The 23919-nt window shown below is 35.0% G+C and overlaps 4 protein-coding genes across 4 annotated transcripts; 1 reads left to right on the forward strand and 3 right to left on the reverse strand.

Annotated features, from left to right (window-relative positions):
• Positions 1–12924: 12924 nt before the first annotated feature.
• BJX67DRAFT_385412 (uncharacterized protein) lies at positions 12925–13641 on the reverse strand (the record flags this gene model as incomplete). The annotated part of the gene is made up of 1 exon (XM_071033853.1): positions 12925–13641. One exon carries the CDS (start codon positions 13639–13641, stop codon positions 12925–12927), a length of 717 nt encoding a protein of 238 aa, XP_070881694.1.
• Positions 13642–16991: 3350 nt separating this feature from the next.
• On the reverse strand, positions 16992–18734 carry BJX67DRAFT_385413 (DUF4246 domain-containing protein; the record flags this gene model as incomplete). Its single annotated transcript, XM_071033854.1, has 3 exons — positions 16992–17600; positions 17658–18629; positions 18684–18734. The coding sequence occupies 3 exons, from the start codon at positions 18732–18734 to the stop codon at positions 16992–16994; spliced, it is 1632 nt and encodes a 543-aa protein (XP_070881695.1).
• A 1243-nt stretch (positions 18735–19977) lies between these two features.
• BJX67DRAFT_365856 (uncharacterized protein) lies at positions 19978–20806 on the reverse strand. Its single transcript, XM_071030311.1, has one exon. It carries the CDS (start codon positions 20798–20800, stop codon positions 20276–20278), a length of 525 nt encoding a protein of 174 aa, XP_070881696.1. The 5' UTR covers positions 20801–20806; the 3' UTR covers positions 19978–20275.
• Positions 20807–20813: 7 nt separating this feature from the next.
• BJX67DRAFT_365857 (major facilitator superfamily domain-containing protein) lies at positions 20814–23199 on the forward strand. The gene is made up of 11 exons (XM_071030312.1): positions 20814–21050; positions 21118–21177; positions 21244–21257; positions 21324–21360; positions 21432–21457; positions 21563–21636; positions 21700–21796; positions 21842–22103; positions 22169–22361; positions 22411–22957; positions 23009–23199. Exons 1-11 carry the CDS (start codon positions 21008–21010, stop codon positions 23060–23062), a joined length of 1407 nt encoding a protein of 468 aa, XP_070881697.1. The 5' UTR covers positions 20814–21007; the 3' UTR covers positions 23063–23199.
• The last annotated feature ends 720 nt before the right edge of the window (positions 23200–23919 follow it).

Here is a 23919-nt window from a genome sequence, read left to right on the forward strand (position 1 = left end):
GAAGTATTTATTTAGACTAGATTACTAAAGTAAATAACTTCTAACCAAGATAAGTTATTTATATTAAAATTTTGGAAAATACTTATAAAAGTATGTGGAATAAGATAAGATATATCTACTACTAACTACTAATAAACTAATAGACAAGTGAAAAGAATAATTTAATTAATTAAATAATATTTATAATATTATATAGATTAGAATTAGGATAATTAGGTAGAATTACTACCTATAGCTTAATTATAATTAATAATATAAAAAATATGATAACAGGTATTATATCTTATTATATAAATCTTGGAAGAAATTCTAGAATATATTAGAAACTACTACTAGCCAAGAGATAATTAGATATAATATTAATGCATGTTGCTTATCTAAAGGTATTATATTAATTAATAACTAATAATATTAGGTAGGTAGAAGAGAAGATAAAGTTTTATTATAATAAGAAGTGTAAGGACATGCTATAACTTTAGAAAGAAGAGAGAGTTTACTTATTATAATAAATAATAGGAAAGAAAGATTTTATATTAAGAGTAAATAACTAAGTAATAAACTTGATACCATGAAATATAGACTATTTAAAATTAAGAAAAAACTTATAAATAATAACTATTACTTAATACTACTAATAAAAATGCAAGTTTATCTAGTATTCTATATCTTATTACTTGAACTAATAAAAAATCTAGAAAATACTAATAATAAAGTAACTAAGGTTAATAAGGAATTGTCAGAGAATCGGGCATTGACAGCCAACGGATTCTGCTGTGCCGCAGCTCTGTGCCGCGACGCTAGGGAATAACAATGTGCTGACCTGGTTGTATCAGATGATATGATGCTAGGGCTAATCAAGACTATAGTCATGCTTGTTAAAGAAAAAGAGCATGATAAGGATAAGTATTAGCATGCTTGTTAAAGAGAAAGAGTATAATAGGTATTATCTAAGAGGGTTATATAAGGACTATTATTACCTATACCTAGAAGTTTTGTTTACTGCCTGTTATTAACCAGATTAATAATATTATATTATTTACTAATCTAAATCCTAAGCATCTGCCTTTTTCTATACTTGTTTAACTCCCTTAATAATTATACTCCCTTTATTTACTTCTAGAATACCCTTAGGTTCCTACCTTTAGAAGGATTGGTGGACCTAATCTAATAATAACAGGCCCTTAAGTTAAGTAAAAAGAGATATTACTATTAATAACATGGGTAAAAATAGTAGTATTATAAGTAGCAAGATAGTTTTAGCCTCTACCAAAAATATTATAATAAAGCTTACTCCTAAAAAAGAACTTAAAGTACTTAAGAAATAGCTTGTAGCCATAATCTTAGAGATTAGATTATTAAAAATATTCAAGAGTATCAAGATAAATAAAGCCAAGTAGTTTAATAGTAAGTGTTCTAAGCTAAAAAGATATCTAATTTTAATAGATATGCATCTTTAAATTAATAATCTTACTATTATAGCTAAGGTAGACAAGATTATATTTGCAGGTATTTATCTTACAGGTACTATATTTAACTAGTTTAAACCCTATATAAAAGACTACTATAAGTAAAATAATAATAATTAAAAGGATATAATAAAAAAAATATTTAATAGCTATAAGAAATTCAAGAAAATCATCATGCATGCTTTTAGTAACCCTAATACTAAGCATACTATTAAATAATAAATTAATATACTTTAACAAGAAAGAATAAGTATTAGAAAGCTATCCATAAAATTTTATTAAATAGTATTAAACCTTAGCTAGAATAATATAGTATTATAATTAAGATTCTACTAGATACTCAAGCCTAAAATTAAGAATATAATAATATATATCCCATGCAAGCTAAAAACCCTTAATAAACTAATTAAAATAGTATCTAGGATTAAGAGCCAAATAATCAAGTAATACTAGGAAAACTATCAGCAAAACTAGAATAACTAAAAAGATAAAAAGTAATATAGAATTAAGAAAGACCAAGATAGAGATATTAAAATATAGATAAATACTACTATTAGCAAGAATTAAAACAACCAAAATAGTAACAAGAAAAAGTTTAATAGTAAATATTATAAGTATAGAAAACCTGGGTATATTATAAAAAAATATTATAATAAAAAGAATCAAGGACTAGCTACCCATGATTTATAGATAAATATTATAATAATAATTATACAAGCTAATACTACTTATATAATAACCAAATTAATAAACTAGGAATAGTAACTAGCATATATAATTAAGAATATTAGTATTATATATATACTTGTTAATATAGGAGATAACATGATAATTATCTTAAAATTAAATAAGCTATATAAAGAATAGCAAGAAAATATAAAAAAACTAGCTAATATAGTTGTAAATATAGAAATTAGCACAAGAATCTATAAAAAAAACATGGAAACTAGCAACAAGAAAAATAGAAGGATCTAGTACTATAGAAGAAGGAAAAAAAGGAAAGAATAGTACTAGAAAAAAAAAAAAAATTTAATATTAAATACTAAGAAATGGAAAAGATGTTTACTAGACTTTAAAAAGAGGTTAGCTTAGATATTATATAATATAAATAAATCACCTATAGATTATTACAAAGTATACTAGTATAAATCTACTAATATAAATAATTAATAATATTATATAGCAAAAAAAAAACAAGATAATAATAATAAGATCTCTTTTTTAACTAATAAATTTTATAGATAGTTAATAATTTAGAATACTAAAAAAATAGTAATAACCTAGTATAAGACTTGTAAAATATAGATAGAAACCCTATAAGAAGATAAAAATTATAAAATTAGTAACTTTTTAAAAGATAAACCCTATACTTACATGCTACCACAAGTAATATATTAAAAATAGTCTAGGAAAATATAGTAAGATTATAGTATAAAATATAAATAATATAAAGACTAGATATTTTTACTATATCCTAAATATAGAGATATATAGAAATATATAGTAGAAAAATTTAAATAGATATTAAACTTATAAGAAACATGCTTTTATAATAAATAAATTAGATATATATAAAACTACTTATATAACTACTATTCTTTTATAAGAGAAATACTATACTAAAGTATTAACTAGATATTTTACTATAATAACTTTTATAAAAAACATATTTATATAAAGCAAGAGTATAGATAGTATTTATAGAAACTAAGTATATTAGATAAACTAGACTATAGTTACCTTATAAAAAAAGATTATAATTATATTTTTACAAGTAAAAGATATTTATATTATTATAATCTGATAATATATGATTATAAGATTAAAGAATATATCTACTATTCTAAAAAATAACTAGCAATACTATATAACAAGAATTACTATTATAAAAAAAAACAAAAATAGTATAAGAAATATTAATTAGAGGTTTAGCTCTATATAATCAAAAATCAGATATTACTAGTTATACTTATAATAATTAATAGATATAATACAAGAATTCTAATAAACTTAGAAGTAATAACAAAATTTATAAGACTAAAGTTTGCTAAATAATATAAGATTAAATCTAAGCTAACTAGAAACCAAGTTTAAATTATTAGATTTAGAAGAAAGTTGCTATATAATAAACCTAAAATAAAAATAGAGATAATCTAAATAGATTTAGAAGTATATACTAAAGAGCTAATATTTAGAATCATGCTAATAAATAAAAGCTAATATAATATAGTTATAGGAATACCTTGGCTAGTAAAATATGAACCAAGTATTAGCTAGAAAGAAGAAAAAATTATAATTAAAAAATACTAATTAGTTATAGAAAAACAGGACTATAATATTCAAGCTTATAATATTAAAGGAGAATTAGGGATACTTTCTAATAATAAAAATTAAATAGTGATAATAGCCTCCAAGACAAAAACCAAACTATTAGTAATAATAGAAAAGATACATGTAGTATTACTAGAACTAATAACTAGAAGTAATAAAACAGGTATCTAATTCCAGGAGAATAGATATCCTAGGCTAAAACTAAAAGAAATCTATAAAGCTAAACTTACTAAAGTTAAGAAATTATTACTAAAGAAATACTACAAGTTTATTAAGCTATTTATAAAACTAGATTATTAACTATTAAGGCATGATATATACTATAAAATAAAAATACTACTAGTTAAAGGAGCAAAGCTAAAGTAAGCTTAATAGTTTAGGAAATTACTAGAAAAGCTAAAATTAGAACAAGAATTTATTAAGAAATTCTATACTACTAGATATATTAAAAAATTAGATTTACTATGCTTAACTAGACCTATATTTATATCCAAGAAAAATAGCAAGGAACAACTTGTCTTTAACTTTTAATAGCTAAATAATTTTATAATTAAAGATACTAATAAAATACTATATATAAGATAAAAGAGAGACCTATTATAAGAAGCAAGAATTATAACTATATTTAATATCTAATAGGGATATTATAATATCCTATTATAAAAAGAAGATTAATAATTAATAGCCTTTCTAATAAATTTAGGGTTATATTAATAAGTAGTTATACTTATAAAACTTATATAATTACCTATAGAATTTGCTAGGTTCATAACCTATATATTATAATAATACTTGAACAAAACTATTACTATTTATTTTGATAATATAATTATCTATTTATAAAACCTAGAAGAGCACAAGAAATATATATAAAAAGTTATAATAATAATAATAGAAGCTAGACTTATACTTAATATTAAGAAATACAAGTTTAATACTACTAAGATTAAATATCTAGGAATAAAATTTATACTAGAAAAATAGTAAATACTACTAGAAAAAGTTAATATAATATTAAATTAGCCTATACTAACTAACAAGAAAGAGGTCTAAGAATTTCTAGGAATATTAGGATATATATAAGAATATCTTTACTAATATATATAAAACTTATAACCTATAATAGAACTACTCAAGAATAATATACTATTTATCTAGGGATAAAAAGAGTAAGAATTAATAGATTTAGTTAAAAAAATAGTTAAGAAAGTACTAATCCTATAATTACATGACCTGGAATAGTAGAATTATATAAAAATAGATATATTAAAAGAAGGAATAGAAATAGTTCTTAAGCAAAAAAATAATAATAGAAAACTATAACCTGTTTTATTTTACTCTTATTATTAATATGCTTAATTTTAAATTAGTATTATAAGAGTTCTTAAGCCTATTATACTTGTTATTCTTTAAATTCCTTTATTATTATAAAGAATGTTAAATTCTTGTAATCTATTTAAATAATTATTTTATACTTGGCTTCTTGCAAGTAATATTTCTAATACTTAAATTTTTTAATAATTACAAGTATCTCTTAATTATAAGTATTATAATTTTTTTTAGCTTAGATTAGCTTTCTTAAGAAATATTGCAGTAAATATGCTAAGTAAAAACCCTAACTATATAGCTAATATTAAAAACCCAAAAATAAACATGCTAAAAATTAACAAAGATAGATTATAATTTAACTAAAACATGTAACTAGTAGCAGTAGTTATAATAAATAATTATAAGTTTCTTATATAATTAAAGAAAGAGTAAAAAGAAAATAGAATAATCTAAATCTAGAGATTTAATACAAGTAATATTAAAGAAAGTAATAGAGTAATATTATAGAATAGAGTAATTATAGTACCTAATAGAATAGTTAGAGAAGTAATTTAAAAATACTATAACCTGCTATCTAAAGGATACCAAGAAATTAAGAAGATAATAGAAAAGATTTAACAAGTATATTATTTTTTATAAATATATAAAAGAGTATGGGACTATATTATATAGTATAATAAGTATAACTAAAATAAATAATTATAATATTAACTATATAGCAAAATATAAATACTAGAAATTCTAATAAAACTATAAAAAAGTATTATAGTTAATTTTATCCAAGGATTATTATTATTAAAGGATCCTATTATAGAGATTATATATATAAATATAATTATAATTATATATAAATATATAAAATATATAATTATTAGATTAATATAAAAGGATATAATTATAGAAAAGTTAGCATACCTAATACTATAAGAAATATTTATTTAGACTAGATTACCAAGGTAAATAATTTCTAACCAAGATAAGCTATTTATATTAAAGTTTTGGAAAATATTTATAAAACTATATAGAACAAGACAAAATATATCTACTACTAACTATTAACAAATAGATAGATAAATAGAAAGAATAATTTAGTCAATCAAACAATATCTATAATACTATATAAACTAGAACTAAGATAATTAGGTAGAATTATTGCCTATAGCTTAATTTATAATTAATAATATAAAAAATGCAATAACAGGTATTATACCTTATTATATAAACCTTGGGAGAAATCCTAGAATATATTAGAAAATACTACTAGCTAAAAGACAATTAAATATAGTATTAATATATATTACTTATATAAAGATATTATACTAATCTATAATTAACAATATTAAATAGATAGAAGAAAAAATAAAATTCTATTATAACAAAAAGTATAAGAACATGCTATAACTTTAAAGGAAGAGAGAGTTTACCTGCTATAATAAATAATAGGAAAAAAGAATTTTAATATTAAGAGCAAATAACCAAGTAACAAACTTAATACCATGAAATATAGACTATTTAAAATTAAAAAGAAACTTATAAATAATAACTACTATTTAATACTACTAATAAGAATATAAGTCTACCTAGTATTCTATATCTTATTGTTTAAACTAATAAAGAATCTAGAAAACACTAATAATAAAGTAACTAAAATTAATAAGGAGTATAAAGTTGAAAGAATCCTAGATTAATAGATAGAGAAAGGTTAGATCTAGTATCTTGTCAAATAGAAAGATTACCTACCTAAAAATAACTCCTAGGAATTAATCAGGCACCTTAATTGCCCTGAGAAGATTCTAGAATTCTAGTAATAAACTAGTTAAAAGAAAAATCCTCTAAAGAAGGCAACAAGAAAGTATTAGCAGCCTGGGCAACAAAGGCCTGCAGGGTTTTGTTTGAAGTAACCAATACTTATTATGCTTTTTTAATTTCCTTTTGTTTATGCTTTTTTTCTTCTAACTTTTCTAACTCTTTAATTTCTTTTATATTATAAGTAATAAAGTTGCTAGCCTGCTTGCAAAGGAGGTCTTCTTGTTTCCAAAGATAATATAACCAAGCCAGAAGTTTAGCAAGGGAGTCCTGTAATGCTTGGATTTTATCCTAAACCTTTATTTCCCTCCTTTAAATCTCCTGCTATACTATAACCAAATATTTCTACTTGCTATTAGTAAAAGATAGCTCTAACTTAACATATTTTTAATATAACTAAATATACTCCTTACAACAAATCAAATTTTTAGATTTTATGCAAGATTTATTTAGCTAAGAGTATTGGATATAAGATAAGACTATTATAAACCTGCTCTCTTTGACCTTTTATTTAAGATCCTGCTTTTACATGCTAGAGCTTAAAGGCATTGCAAGGTTAGTGCCAAGATATTAAGATAGAAAACTAGATAAGTTGCAACTAAACTTACCTAGGAAAGTGCTACTTATTATATCTTTAAGGACAAAGACCTTGAAAGAGGGGGATTGTTAGAGAATTAGGTATTAATAGCTAATAGATTCTACTATGCTATAGCTCTGTACTGTAATACTAAAGAATAATAATATACTAACCTGGTTATATTGGATAATATAATGCTAGGGCTAATCAAGATTATAGTCATGCTTGTTAAAGAGAAAGAGCATGATAAGGATAAGCACTAGCATGCTTGTCAAGGAGAAAGAGTATAATGGGTATTATTTAAGGGGGTTATATAAGGACTGTTATTACCTGTATCTAGAAGTTTTGTTTACTACCTATTATTAACTAGATTGATAATACTATATTGTTTACTAATCTAAACCCCGAGCATCTGCCTCTTTCTATACTTGTTTGACTCCCTTAATGATTATACTCCCTTCATTTACTTCCAGAATACCCTTAGGTTCCTACCTTTGGAAGGATCGGCGGACCTAATCTAACAGGAATATAAAGTCAAGAGAATCCTGGATTAATAAATAGAAAAAGGTTAGATTTAGTACCTTGTTAAGTAGAAAGGTTACCTACTAGAAGATAACTCTTAGGAACCTGTTAGGCATCTTAATTACCCTAAAAAGATTCTGGAATTCTAGTAATAAACTGGTTAAAGAAGAAATCCTTTAAAAAAAGTAATAAGAAAGTATTAGTAGCTTGTGCAATAAAGGCCTGCAAGATTTTATTTGAAGTAACCAGTACCTATTAAGTTTCTTTAATTTCCTTTTATTTGTGCTTTTCTTCTTCTAACTTTTCTAACTCTTTGATCTCTTTGATTTTATAAGAAATAAAATTACCTGTATAATAATTAAGAAGCTATTCTTGTTTTTAAATATAATATAAATAGGCTAGCAATAGTTTAATCTGTTCTTGAATCTCTGAATCCTTTAAATAGAGTTCCTGTTATATAGCCATGAGATGTTTCTACTCTATATTAAAAAAGGATAGCTTAGGAATAATGCACTTTTAACCTGACTATATATACTTGTTATAATAACTTGAATTCTTGGATTTTTTGCACAATTTATCAAATTAAGAATACTAAACATAGAGAGTGACTATTATGAAGCCACTCTCTTTAATTTAATGTTTGAGATTTTGCTTTTAGATACTGGAATTTAAAGCTATAATAAAGTTAGTGCCAGGATATTAAGACAAGAAGGAAGGCAAGCTTGGACTAGACTTACCTGGGGGATGCTATTTATTATGTCTTTAGGACAAAGACCTTGAAAGAGGGGGATTGTTAGAAAAACAAGGATTAATAGTTAATAAACCTGACATGCTGTAGCATCATGTCAAGATGCTAAGGAATAATAATATACTAACCTGGTTATATTATGTAATATAATGCTAAGGCTAATCTGAACTATAGTAGTATTAGGTAATCTAATATAATTGGATATAATAGAGCAGGCACTCTAATATAAGTATTATATAATACTCAAGGATACTATAGGAATAGATATATAAAGACTATTATTACCTATACTAGGAAGTTTTATTCTCTATCTATTATTAACTAGATTAATAATACACCTATTGTTTACTAATCACTCTAGTTATCTACCTCTTTCTATATTTTATTTAACTCTAACAACTTATATTCTCTTTACTCTGTCAAGAATATCCTTAGGTGTTCTCCTATGGATTGATTGGCGGACCCTAATCTAACACCTTGTTTATAGTAGAGAAAACCAAACTAATATACCTAACAAGGTCTAAAACACAACATGGAATAGGACAGATTACCATGAATAAGAATATAATTAAGCTAACTAATATAGCAAAGCTCCTAGGTATGATCTTTGATAAGGAGATAAGATGGAAGGAGCATCTTTAACAAGTAGTTAAACAAGCAACCTAGGTTAATATAGTACTTGGGGACTAAGGCACCTCTATCTAGAATAGATAAGATAACTCTACCAAGCTTGCGTGGTACTAATAGTAGATTATGCATCTACTATCTAGCACAACCTACTAAGAGATAGAATATACCTAAGAATACTAGGAATAGTATAATAAACTACCCTAATTTGTATTCTTTCTACTTTTAAGACTATATTAACTATAGCTCTAGAAGTAGAATCTTATATACTACCAACCTATCTATAACTTAAATAATAGGCATAGATAATAGCTACCTGTCTCTATACTTTTCCAAAAGATCACCCATGCTATATAGTGGTGGTCCAGGCAGTAATATATAGCATATATAAAGGAGCTAATTACTAGTTCCTGCTAGTAGAAATCTTGTAGATAATAGACCCTGCTTGGTTATAGGCCCTAGAAACAATTAACCTAATACCTTAATTACTATAGCAGACACTAGTATTTGTAAAAATTGATATCAAGCTAGACCAGGATAAAGTTAAAGAGAAAGTATCTGCTAGATAGAAAGTAGCTAGTATTATAGTCTTTTCTAATATATTAGGTTAATATAACTATCTAGGGGCTGTAGTAGTAGCCCTAGATTAGAGTTAAAATATAAGCTAATACTAGAAAGTCTGTATTAGCTTAATAGAGTATTGGTTTATATATTTAGTAAAGCTTATAGTAATATACTATGCTATTAGTCTTGTTCTTAAGATAGTAATAGAAAAGCAAGATACCCTAGTAGGTAAATAAGAACTAGCAACTATCCTTAGTGATAGCATGTTAGTGCTACAAGCTATCTTAAATATATAGAACAAGTCAGGTGTTATCAAAGCAACAACCTCTCGTGCGCTTCTAACCCCGGGCTCTCACGCGGGACTTCCAAAGGATTTGGATTGACTTGTCTTACCTGGTGCAATCATATCTAACAAGTATAGAGACTTGTTATAGTTAGATAGAAGTTAAGGTAAAAGAATAGGGCTAGCCTATAGTATATATACTATAGCCTGTAGAGTAAGTACTAGACAAGTTACTTTATAAAGATTCTTAGAACAGGTTACTCTAGAGTAATAGTAGTATTAATCACAAAGATAGGAAAGCTAGATATAGTAGTAATAAGTGTCCTTAAGTATTCCTAAGTTTCTACTATTTTTCTACCTTTAAATAATATACTAGATAGTATATCTAATCAGGTTGCGTAGTCCTGTATACTATTTACCTACTATCAAATAGTATACTAATAGTATATAGTCACGTGGTCCCTCTACTAGGTCACTTTAGATTTTAGTATTTTTTTAGCAAGTTGTAATTATACTATATAACAATTTATTATATCTTTTAGTCTTGGCTAGATATATATACCTGGTATATATATGCTAGGGCATGATTTTCCTAAGAACTATGGTGGTTGTATATATATTATTAGCGCGTGTGTATTGCCCATGCGCGTGCCTAGGGATTGCATATAGTCCTTTCCAAGTCCTATAAAGTTGTGGCTATTGGGTGCGTATTGGCTGTGTGTCCCCATGCTATTTGCGCACACCTCCACCATGCCTGTCCCCAAGTGGGCCCCTCTGGGATTTCTTGGTTGCGGGTGTGCATGTCTGGTGCGTGTCCTTGCTCTTTATGTGCTCCCCAAGGTTCTGCACACCCTCAAGGTTCTGCCTTGTGGTTCCGCCTTGCTGCTTATGATCCTGAGGGGTTCATAACATCAGGCTCGAGGATTATCCAAGCTATATAGTAATTAGCCCAAGAGTTACAAGCATGGGGGATCCTACTCTACCTCTAGTAGGTTCTAGGATATTATAGGAACCCTAGAAACAAGATAGCTAATTAACTAGCTAAAAAAGTAGTTGGCCTAGAGAAGGAATACCCCTTTTAATACCTTCTTTTATAAGAAAAGGGATTTATCCACAATAAGATTTAGAAAGAATAGGAATAGGAATAGAAGGCCTCCAAGAAAAGTAGCTATCTTTACTAGATAGATAAAGGTCTACCTTTAATCTATACTTGGAGAATATATAGCTTGCTACCATGGAATTAAGCCTACTTGCTTATACAACTCCAAACTAGCTATTTATGGCTGGCAACTTATGCTAAACTATATTGCTTTAGAAAAGATGACTAGTATAAATATAGAGTACTAGAAATAGTAGTTTATATCCTGATTAACTGCCCAAAATTAAAGGTTATATAATAAGAGCTGTAGAAGAAAATAGGGACTATATTTAATAAGATTTTGGATATGCTAGGAGGAGGACCATAAGATAAAAAGGTAAGAAGGATAATATGCAAAGTAGTAGCATCTTAGATACAATACTAGACTTTATAAAAGTATTATAGAGATTTTAAAGCCGCGTGCTATAGGGCTACTAAATAGAATACCAGGTATTTAGGCTACTATAGGCCGTGATAAGGCTCCAAATTTGTCTATAAGTAATGGTTTCCTGTATATAGTCATAGATAAGGATTAGATAGGGATATCCTGCATATTGCTTTAGCGAGGGGTTAGGGTATGAATACACTACCACTACTACCACCACCACTACCACTACTGTATCGCAGCTAAATATATGTTTAACAACCCCTATAATACCCCCAAGTTGATCAACCACCTCCGCACCAAAAACACCATATAATATCACGTAATTGGATAAGCAAGCATCTACGATCAAGAAACTATTGCGATATTGTATGCAGAGTGGTCCTAGTCTAGCAAAAACAGCATGAAATCAGCTTCTAAAAGGGTTTGAAATAGCCCTTAATAGGGCTGCTATTCTTGCAAAGGAGAACCAGGATCTACACGCTGCATATAAGAAAAAGCTTTAAAAAGGGAAAATGACTTAAAGCATAGATTGCCTCTGCAGAGGGTCTCTCAATTAAAAAAGGCCATGTGCTCGTATAAAACAGGAATTAAGTTGAAGAGGCTATACAGGCTGAACCTATACTAATATACCAGACATATTGCAGCGCCACGTACAGACGCTACCATGCTGCAGTGGCTGTTATACTATTGGATATAGATGATTACAGTGTCCAAATCGTAGTAGTATTTAGTTTTTATATAGAAATGCATGTTTTGATGGTTCTAGATAGCTGTGAATTTTTAACCATGGTTGAATCGGGCGGAGGTGCGTCACTTGCTTACTGATTATGTTAGCTGGAGTTGATCCCCAAGGTGCAAGGAAGAACAGGTCCTAATGGCAGATGGACTATAGATGAGATAGCCCTTTAGTGGCTTCAAAAGGTCTCTATTCCCGCAACCTCGCTCCAATGGCCGCCTTTCCAATGATAGTCTAACCATGAAGGCAGTATTATAAACACCAATATATAGCATATTATACAAGATACTTGCCTTATCCCTGAAGAAGCATACAGGAAATATCTCAAGTCATTAGAGGCTCCGAGACGGTCCCTTCAGCGCGATCTGGCTCGTGTTTATAAGAACTTCTTGATATCAGCTATATATTCCTACTTAAATGAGCGTTCTTTGTTATTGTCGTCGTCGTCTTCCTCTTCCTTGCCTTTCTCTTCCTTGCTACTTGGCGCCTCTAGATCCCACAACACGACCCAATTAAAGTAAGGAAGTTTGATAGGCTGACCTGGATCTTCATTCCAGTCTACCTCGAGTCCCTTATCCCTCAGTCTTGAGGCAACAGCTTTCCCAACTGCGACTTCATCCTTTTCCTCTGGCCTTCTCCTGTCTGGGCAGAGAGCGCTATACCGTATATACAGCCCTTGACCCTTGACTGCTTGGTCTGTGTCCTGCTCGTGGAAGAAGCAGTATCCAACCTGCCCGGGGGTGGCAAGGCTTCTAATCTTGGTGCCCGCGCATCTGCTGCAGCAACTAAAGTTGAATTTTGTGATGATGTTTGCATTCTCTATCAGGTTGGCAAAGACCTCCAAGATCTTGTCAATATCAGTATCTGTATCCTCCGACCATTGTTCCCGTTCCTGTAGGACTGGCTCTCGGGCAGTAGCGACGATCTCCTTGATAATGGTGGGAACTGGTTGATCGAAGAAATCTGCAATCTCGGCAACCTGCCTTTCAACATCCTCGACTAGGTGAAGGCCAGCCTTGAGGAGGATATGAGCTTCTTCTTCCATTTCGGCTTTCGTTCCTGCGTCTAGGGTGATGGTTTGGGGAGTGTTATCCTCCTCTCGCTGGGATTCTGCGTGTACCAGCATTGCTAATTTGATTGAGTTTATATAAAATATCTTGTCTTCCAGGAGTTGATTTTTTTTTTTTTTGGCTGGTAAGATAGAGAATGAAGATATAGGATTAGCTTGCTCGAGTAATGAAAAATTGAGGCTGATAGTCGTGTTTTGCTGCTTTGAGGCCTCAGCTTCTTAACCCTTTGCACTCAGGCCAAGAAATATCAGCCAATTAACTATTACTGTGGAGGTGAGGCAGCAAAAATGCCTGATCTTAGCCGCAGCCAAGATTAATACGGGACTGCCAAGACCTTTAACACGAATGGGTTGAAAAACTTCAAAAAAAAAGGTTCTTGTTTCGTTTCGAAGCAGCATCCTTTGATAGGCACCGAAGGAACACAGTAGAAACTCTGACAAGTATCAGGGAAAGCAATCTAAGTGGTGATTTAATTTTTAAAAACCTTAAATACCACAAATAGTCCTCCCACGGCCCCTGGATCGTAAAAATCAGAATCCTACAGCTTGCTTGCGGACTGTATCTATCATGAATTCCCAACTGCCTTCTGAGCTCATCTTTGACATCCTTGATCGCCTATTGCTATCTTCCTGGGAATGGCTTGAGAACAGGTATAAAATAAAATGGTTCTTGAGGTTAAGATTGGTCTCTAGTATGTTAAAGCTTCAGCCTCTGCGCCATGCAAAGGATGAAACCATTTATTATAAATAACCTAACCAATACTAGAGTATCTAGATATAGCCATTATCCCCTGGATTTTGGTATCTATAAAGCAGATCTTTAACTTCCTATATCTCTTACTAACTAATCCTATTAAAACGCGCTTGGCCATGTTAATAGGGTTCCACCTAGTGTCTGAACAAGTTTACCACGACCAGGCTGCTAGGCAAAGTTGTCTTAACAAGGTCAACCAAATTCTAGTTAGAGTTAATATAGTAATCAATATCTTAGGCCATCAGGATTATAGTTATTCTGGCTGCCAGGATCTCTAGAGTCTATAAAGAGCCTATACTAATACCCTGATTACTACCACAATAGTAACTATTAGGGTTTAGGGCTCGCTACGGGATTTAGCTAAGGCTAATATATCTATAACAGATGAGATTGTCTAGAGTAGCAGTCAAAGTATAGCATTAGTTGCTGCAGCAAGTCTTGGTCGCGTCACAGACATAAGGTTAATCGAGACTAATGCAGACCTGGAATGGGATAAAGAAGGCTAGCTATGCCCTCCATTCCTGGCCGCTGTATATAACAGCCAGCTTGATGCTATAAAGTTCCTTATTAGCAGGGGAGTGGACCCGAAATAGCAGATGGGTTACACAGGTGACATGGTATTGAATTATGCCACAAAGGCTGGTTAAGAAGAGACAATTTAGTTCCTCTTTGAGTTTAGCGTGGAACCAGACATCTAGAATGAATGGCAGGAGACCCCACTCCTCTATGCTGCTGCTGCTGCTGCGGGACATGGTGCGATTGTGAAACATCCCCTGATCCAAAACGTTAATATTATGAAGCAACATGGAGGCTTGGCATTTTTTTTGGGCCGTGCAGCTTGATTATGTGGCAACTGTCAGGGTGTTGATAAAAATGGTGCTGACGTCAATGTCAGAGATAAGCAAGATAATATCGCGCTAATCGTGGCGGCGTTAAGTGGGGATATCTTAATGGTCCTGCTGCTGTTGAGCAAGGGCGCTAATATCAATTCTCAAGGTGGACGTTATGGCAACGCACTTCAAGGAGGTCATGAAATATGGTATAGATACTGCTGGACAAAGGTGCTGATATTAATGCCCAAGGTGGAGAGTACCATAATACACTTCAAGCAGCATTAGAAGAAGGTCATGAAAATGTGGTGCAGATGCTGCTGGATAAGGGTGCTGATGTCAATGCTCAAGGTAGTGGATATTATGGCAATGCAATTCAGGTAGCGTCAGCAAGAGGTCATGAAAATGTGGTGCAGATACTGCTGGACAAGTGCTGATATCAATGCTCAAGGTGGTGGATACAATGGCAATGCACTCCAAGCAGCGTTGGAAAAAGGTCATGAAAGTGTGGTGCAGATGCTTCTGGACCGTGGTCCATCATGCTGATGTTAATTTTTATGATCCTATAGAAACATTATAAAGCTAAACAGGCTCAGGGCCAATAAGATCCTGTTTTGTAAAAGTGCCGTTCATTACCATAGATATCAAATTTCCTGGAAAAACAATATCGAGCATTGCCCGCATGGTGGTTGAGAAGGATCGTGACATGCTGGTAACTGGTTATTGGTTTTGGATGATGGTGATGGTAATGGTGATAGTAATGGTGAGAATGGACTATAGCGCGGAGCTATGGTTTATAGGTTTCCAATAACAAAATCATAAGCTACCGGGGCGCTTAAGTGCTTGCCTCATGCTGTTCCTATATTAGGATAGCGCTAATTAAGTGGTTGAAAACAGCATACGTGATGCAGATGTGGAACCAAAGTGTGCTTACTATAAGCGCCGACATGAAGAATAATCCAGGTGAGCGAAATACCGCAGTAAACTGCAAAGATGTGAGATAATTAAAGCCAGTAACCTGACAATCCTCGATAAGCGCTGACTCGCGAAAGTGGATTTGTATTGGCTAAAGTTCAATAATGGACAGTTAGTCCACCTAGAGAAGGCGCAAGGCTGATATGATGACACGGCAGACACTCCTGCACTCTGGACCTAGGCTTAGCGATTGGGTAAGTTGGCAATTAGAATGCTGGATATTAGATCTGATGGTAGAAAAATTGAGGCATTTGAGTTATAATCTAGATTTCCTTTGGAGAGTATGGTATAAGCGACATGGTCATTTACCTGTCTTCCTCTTGCCCGCAGATTATATCATGAGTTGTGACTTCATAACATGGTTCGTCCGTCGAGCGTTGATGCGGGCATTGCCAGTAACAATCCTATCCCAAGTATATCCTCCCTGCTTTAATTTCGCAAGCCGCTGCTTTTGTTCAAGTAAGAAAGGTCCACGAGCACGTATAGGAGGGCTGGGTTTCCCTGCGGCTGTATTAACTAGAGAGCCATTGGTGGGTCCTTGGAGGAAGGTAAGAGATTTGGCATGAGTATAGTAGTCTAAATATGGACAAATCCAAGTATCCTGGATTATGGGCAAGCGCTTATATTGTCTCATCTACCAGAGTTCCAATTGATGCTAAATCCTTTGGCGTTCCAATGCATTGCACACCCACTATAACACAAACAAGCAAGGTCCCTGGGGCTTCTTGTCTGTCCCCATGGTCTGCTCAGACCCAGGCAGACTCTTTTTGATCAAATAAATCGCTGCCAGTCATAATATTCTGGAATATATAAATAAATATCAAAAGCTTCCCAACTACCTCCCGGCATCAGTGCTCACACAGAGAGAATCCACCCCACTTGAAACTGTGCTTTTGAGCAGTATTCACGGTACTTCTCTCTTCCATGAGCTCCTCTTGATATTGTTTGGCTTCGTCCATGGTAATTGGCTTGAAATCAATGTCATTATGGATAATATCCTGGAGCTCCCGCGGCAGTCGCGGGGTCAGCACTTGTTTAACAGAATTTTGCCACGCCACGAACCAATCTTCTTTCTGTGGTGGCACGTTGGCGGATGAGATCACTCGCCGATTAGGGTCGATCAGGAAAAGCGCGAGGATTTTGCGATGGCCGGGCTTGGACCGATCAACCAGGGAGAAGGGAGAGACACAATGCTGGAGAGTATTCGGGAAGGTGAGGAGTCGGCCTTCCTGGTAGGAAACGCCCCCAAGCTCCTGAGCGATAAAGCTGTTATAGTCGTAGTCAACAAGCTCGAGGCCGAAACCAAAAATGGCAGGTAGGAAAGTATGCTTACCCTGTTCGTAGCTGACCTTGGTTTCGACATATTCATGATCAGCGCAATGGCAGAATGATAGAGTATTCTCAGTGATATTGTCTGAGTTATAGTAGTAGATGGCCGTCGCATAGATTCGTTCATTCTTCCTGAGTCAGTGTCGAGGCTCCAGTCGAAAAATCCGCTAACAAATCCAACTTACCAACTGTCCCTCAACGTGCCAGCTTCCACCACCATACTCGGGTCTCTCAGGAGTGAGCTCAATATTAGCCAGCTTAACAATCACTTGCAACCCAGTCTTGGCAAACTGCTTCTGGAGATCCGGCCAGCCACCGGAAGGCTCTTCGGAGGGGCTAAAATTCCCTGGCTCAGGTTGCACAATCGGGAAGCTTGCTCTCCAGCGCTGAGGGGCCTCCCAGTACTCATTCTTGGGAATGACTGCCTCATCCGGCTCCGGTTCCAAAGTCTCGCCGTACTTAACTTCAACATAGGGAAGGCGCCAGGAGTGATTATCCAGTTTCTCGCGCAGGGATCGATTCCATAAAGGGATGGTCCGCGTTAGGATCTTGTCAATGATATGATACAGCCCCCGATGCTGCTCGGGGTGTAAGTTGTTGATATAAGACGCAATATGGCACTCCCCATCAGAGGTGAGCTTCACATCGCACGGAAGCCACTGAAACCGCCGACTGTAGCCTTCTAAGTCCTCCTCCAAATAGGTTTCATGTGCAAGGACTAGGTCCGCAGGGGGATCAGCGCCAGAGATACAAGGGAGCTTTGAAAAATCACCCCTGCCGATACTCTCGAAACAATCATTAAGGCCCAAGACGGTATCTGCAATAATCCTGGTGCGACCGTAAATGACGGGAAAGAGGGATGGATGCACGAGATCAACCACTTGCATATTGGAATTTGGGTGGTAATCCTTGTCCTCTGGGGGAATATCTTCAAGAGGCCGAACTGCGTCCTTTAGCGCTTGCTGAAGGTCTGATGGAATCGCTATATCGGACTTGATGACACCCGGATCAAAGCATTCGATATATCCAAGCTCCTGGTATTCCCCTGCTTTCCATTGCAACTCCTTGATGATCCAATTAATCATCTGGGGACTCACATCCTTGCCGCTGTTGGCCATTTCATCTCGCCACTTGCTAGCAATATCCTCTCTGAAAACCTAGAGGGAGCATGAACCGCGCGCTCAATCTGGCTGAGGGGAGCGGTCAAGCACCTTTTCATCCCAGTCTGGTTTATCTGTAATTGATTCCATGAAGCGGAGCATGTTTAGCTCTCGCAGTGCGAAGATATAGCTACATCCCTGGTTGAGCGACTGCACAGTAGTGGAATGCCAAACAACCTCCACGGCCTACCTCGCGTTGCCATCTTAAGGTCCCCAAAGTCCAGGGCATTTGGAAGGAGAGTATCGTTGTCCTGGCCTCTTGTTAACGACTTAATTTCCAATTCGAAGCAAAAAGGGATCAGTGACGAAAAGCCGAAATTTACCGGAAAGAAATCTATTGGCTGATTGAAGCCCGGAAGATCTGGGATCTTCGATCGAGTAATTCGAGGCATCCTCAACAAAGGAAGGAACTGAAGGGGGATAATCAGCAGAAGAGTCGAGTTTCTGACTCTCAAGTAACCACGATAGTGCAAAAAGACATTTTCTGCAAAGCTGGGTCATGTCGGGATGAAGAGTCGAAAAAAAGGACACGCATAGCGCCCCAACAGTGTGACTAACATGGGGATACGAGCTGCCAAGAATCACTGTTGGGCTTGGCCCCGTAATCCGTTGATCGCAATTCGATGCTCGCTGTCAAAATGGACAAAACGGCATCGAGGAGGCTGAAAGAAAGGATTTCAGGCAGTTCTCAGGCACTCTGCAGGGCCAAGGTGGAGCGAATCAGTGGCCTCCCCAGCAAGGCAATGAGCTGCGTGCCGATCTGAATGGACCCTGTGAATGAATTTAGTCGAATCGTTGTTCTCCGCATTGAGGCGACCCCAACCTGAGGCTCGGCTTGCCTACGAAGAAGCTTCACTGGCTAGGCGTCGAGAGATTGGGAGCCTTTGGACAGTATTCTCATGTACGGCAAAGTATTAACCTACTTATTTCCTACGTACCTCCATGGGGTAAACTTTCTTGAGATGTCTCGAATTCCCTCAGTGCAGCGAGAACCTTGAGTAATCTAATCCTCAAATATATAAAGCACGTTGAGCTCTTTTCAACTCGATTCGCATGACACTAATATCTCTTTTTTTCATGCTACTGTAGCAATGACCCCACAGCTTCAAGTCGTAATCAACATATCCAGAAAACAACGCCAACGGGAACAGTAAGGACTGGAGGAAGCTACAAAGGTGCTTTAGCGTGGATCTACGATCAGGGGATTCGGTTCGACTAGGAAGGTGCGAATTGAGAGATCAAGAAGGTCTCACCTCCTAACGGTGGGCTAGATACAGATATTTATACCATTCCAAGGCATCATTTCTATCCCAAATGGGAAAGAAGTCTTCATTGTTCCCTGGGGCGTCAATTAATGAACAATTTCATCAGCAGTCGATAGCTGAGCGTGGCAGTGGACGATCATTCACAAATCTGGTAATGATTCGGACGATCATTCTTCCGGCCGACAATGGTTTCTGGGTCAGGTCACCTGTTAAACTCGAAGTTGGCCTGTTTTTCACAACTCCCCAATCATGTACCAGACATCGTGCATGCTGTATTTTTAAAGATACAAAGCTCCCGGAAACTGCGAAACTGGCTGAGGCATTTTTCATCTCGAAAGCAGGCCAGAACGTCTCTCTCCAGCAAGGACTGCCGTCGGTTCAAGAGGATACGATAGGTGGAAATGAGACCATCGTGACTTTCCATCGGTTTGTGGAAAAGCGGGACGCGTGGCGGTTTGCAATTGCGGACAAGCTCCGAACAGTGCAAGCACTTGACCCAGATGAAGACGACTGTTTTGTGGTTTGAGGTGCTGTAGGCAAGATTCGGAGCCCAGAGACGAGAAATTTGGGCAAGATTTTGCTTGAAACTTCCTTGGCGACCCCATAGTAGCTCCCTTCACGTTGAGGCTGAGTACCATCTTTTTTCTCCTGACGGTCTGGGTCCTCTCTACCAGGAGATGCAATAATGCCTGTTCGCATAATCACCATTTCTGGCAGCCAAAGTGGTTCCCTGGTAGGAGAATAAACTATCCTACTAAGTTCGAAAACATTCCGCCACCACCAATTCTGCGGGTTCCCTTGCGTGGATATTACCGAGATGGGTTGGTAGGGGTCTTGCGACCTCCCAAGCCTGACAGCGAAGGTTGACAAATTTTTTGTGTGTAGATTCTTGGCAAATTTCATTTTTCGCACTAGTGCCTCTCTCCCTTGTCCCGGTGGGGGGTTTGTTGAAGGGTCCGAGGTGGAACATCTTATCAATCATTGATAAGATTAAATATGGTTTTCTGATCTCGCTTCCTGGTGGTTTCAAATTTTTAGCACTTGACCCCTCGTTCCTTGCAACACCCTACTCTCACTACCTAATTCCACTTGCCGCTATCGTTTGCATCAATGATGCAGGATCGAAACATTTCCTTTGGGGCCCGAATCAGGAGTGCGTCATATCGTTCATTGGCTTCTCATTTGTGGAAGAGAACTGACTTTATGGCTCTTTTTCTAAGGGGTTTTCCTAGGCGTTACAGCGGAGACAGAAGAGGAGCGAAGGCTTGTTCAAAAACTCGGTATGATTCAGCTGGCCCGCTTACAAGTCGTTGAAGAGAGGCTCAAGGTTACGAATTGGTCCGTAGACTTCTACATTCTTGTGAGTTTAACCGGATTTTAATCTTTGATACCATCACATAAAGAAAACTCCTGATTTTGCCTACAGACGTATTGTTGCCTAAGCTACTTTTTTAATTTTCTTGGTGGGTGTGATCGTGCAAATTCTGGCAGACAACGTGGATAGCTTACAATTTCTCTGGGTTTGGGTTTACAGATCGTGCAGCTTTTGCCAATGCCTACGTGAGCTTTGACCTTTGTCTCCTTCACGGTTCGGGTTTTGGGGTTTGGAGGATGACAAAACTGCAAGGGAGACATGGCTAGCTAATAAAAGACTTCCCCATCCAGGTTGCAGGGCTTCGGGAGGCTCTTAATATGAGTGGCCATGACTACAACACTGTTCTTTCTGTCACTATTGCCGGGTATGGTTAATTGCAAACCCTAATGGATTCAAGTTTGGTTACTGACAGTTTATTTTTGTGTAGAATGGCTGTTGGGCAGCTGCCGCATGGGATCATTATTCAACGAGTTCCGCCTCGCATTTGGTTCCCATTAATGGTTGTGATTTGGGCTGGCTTGACGGTAAGCTCGATGGTCACCTTTGGTGGCCATTTCTAATGATTATAGATGGCCAGTGCAGCTGTGAAGACTGTAACACAGCTATGTGTTATCAGATTTTTCTTAGGGTTAACCGAGGGCAGCACCTACCCAGGGACAATGTACGTCATTGGAGCGTGGTATAAACCAGACGAGATTGCGAAGCGCACCGCACTCTTCACAGCATCTGGCCAGGTGGGCACAATGTTTGCCGGCATCATGATGGCTGCAATTCATAAAGGAATGGCTGGCATGGCTAACCTTGGAGGCTGGCAATGGGTTTTCCTCATCGGTAGGGTCTATCGAGTAAATCTGGTTTTCAGTTTGGGAGGATAAGCCGCTGATGGAAGGCCACAGATGGCATCATTACCCTGCCAATCGCGATTTTTGGTTTCCTCTACTTTCCCGACATTCCCGATAGTACCAAGGCAAAATATCTCACTGCAGATGAGAAGCAGCTTGCTGTCACAAGACTTCCTCGTATCCAAAAGGATGGTCATAACATCATGCCGTTGTCGCTGTTTAAGCGCATCTTTTTAACCCGAACCTTGTAAGTGATGCCATTCTCGGAATTAATCCATGCTGACTGTTTAATGAAGTTGGATATTGTTCTTCTGGTCACCCGTCTGTGCAACACTTGAGGCGTTTCCCCTGCAGAATAACTTCCTGCTCTGGCTTAAGCACTACAGTGACCATTTCACCCAAACCAATATCAATACCTATCCTCTCGGGGTTCAAGCTGTAGGCATCGTGGCTAATATGGTCGCAGCCTGGCATATGGACGTGACTGGGAAGCGAGTGCCAATGGCAGTCTTGGCCTGCCTTCTACAAATTGTCGTTGGTACCATGCTTCTCATACCAAGCTTGTCTTTCACGGGTACCTTCTTTGGTTTTTATCTCTCTGGCGCTGCATATATGGTCAACCCACTCATTTTTGGCTGGGCAAATGTTATCTTGCAGCGGAGCGGGGATGATGCTGTGCGCAGTGTGACCCTTTTCGCAATGAACATTGGCTCCATGGTGCTGTGGACCTTCTGGGGTATTTTATTTTACTCTGCCACGGATACCCCGTATTGGAAAAAGGGATCCATAGTTCTGATTGTCTGTTCTGTCGTTGTGTTTGGCTATATTTGGTTCGTCTATAAGGTATGAGCCGCCTCCTGTTTCAAGGTTACACTGCTAACAGACGTTTCTCAGCTCGATAGAGACTCGGCCAGGAAACATGTCAACCACGAAGACAATGCATCGTGATCTCTTCTATTATCTTTAATATGTTAGTAGCAACCACTTTGCCAGGAAACCACGCGGAAAATATGGTTGCGCAGAGAGCCTTTATAACATACTTTTATCATCCCACACTGTTTTGCCTGTGTTCTCCCCTGTCTTGCCTGGTTTGCCTAAAAATCAGGTATTATTTAAAAGCCTGCCTGCTATATTCTTCTATTCTCCTTTAATTACCTTCTTTTTTCCTAAAAGATTTTATAAAAAAGGCTATGTAAATTATTTACTATACTTTAAGTAGGATTTCCTGTAATAAGAGTACTAGACTAGTTTAGGCTATTAATCTCTTTTCTATATCTTTAATTCCTTGCCTACCTGTTATTCTCCTTTATTATTATCTATTCTAGTTATCCAACCTAATTAGATTATTCTTTATCCTGTCTAGCTATAATAATTCTAGGAATAGACTCAAGAATCTTATAGAACAGAATAGATATATTTAAAGTTAAATCCTATTAGTTTATTTATAATATATTTACTAAGAACAAGTATTTATGCAATCCTCTCTTTATATAAACTAGACAGGAGATAAAATATTAGCTTATAAATAGTAATTTAGCTAGCTAACTACTAGAGAGTATTTATAGGGCAAGTTATAATTAATTAACTTAAGCTCTAGTAGTTTATTATAGTCTTTTTTATTAGCTTGTTTATATAGGGGTATGCTTATTATATAGCTTGGATTCTAACTAATATATTATTATATACATATAATCTCTCCATGGCTACCTATAATATAATCTAACTACCTAACCTATTTATAAGAAATAATACTAGTAATATCTATAAACCAGGAATTTTATTAAGTTATAATATAATAAACAAGT

The sequence above is a fragment of the Aspergillus lucknowensis genome, assembly GCF_044049455.1.
Source record: "Aspergillus lucknowensis strain CBS 449.75 chromosome Unknown BJX67scaffold_63, whole genome shotgun sequence".
In the NCBI taxonomy this organism is placed as follows: Eukaryota; Fungi; Ascomycota; class Eurotiomycetes; order Eurotiales; family Aspergillaceae; genus Aspergillus; species Aspergillus lucknowensis.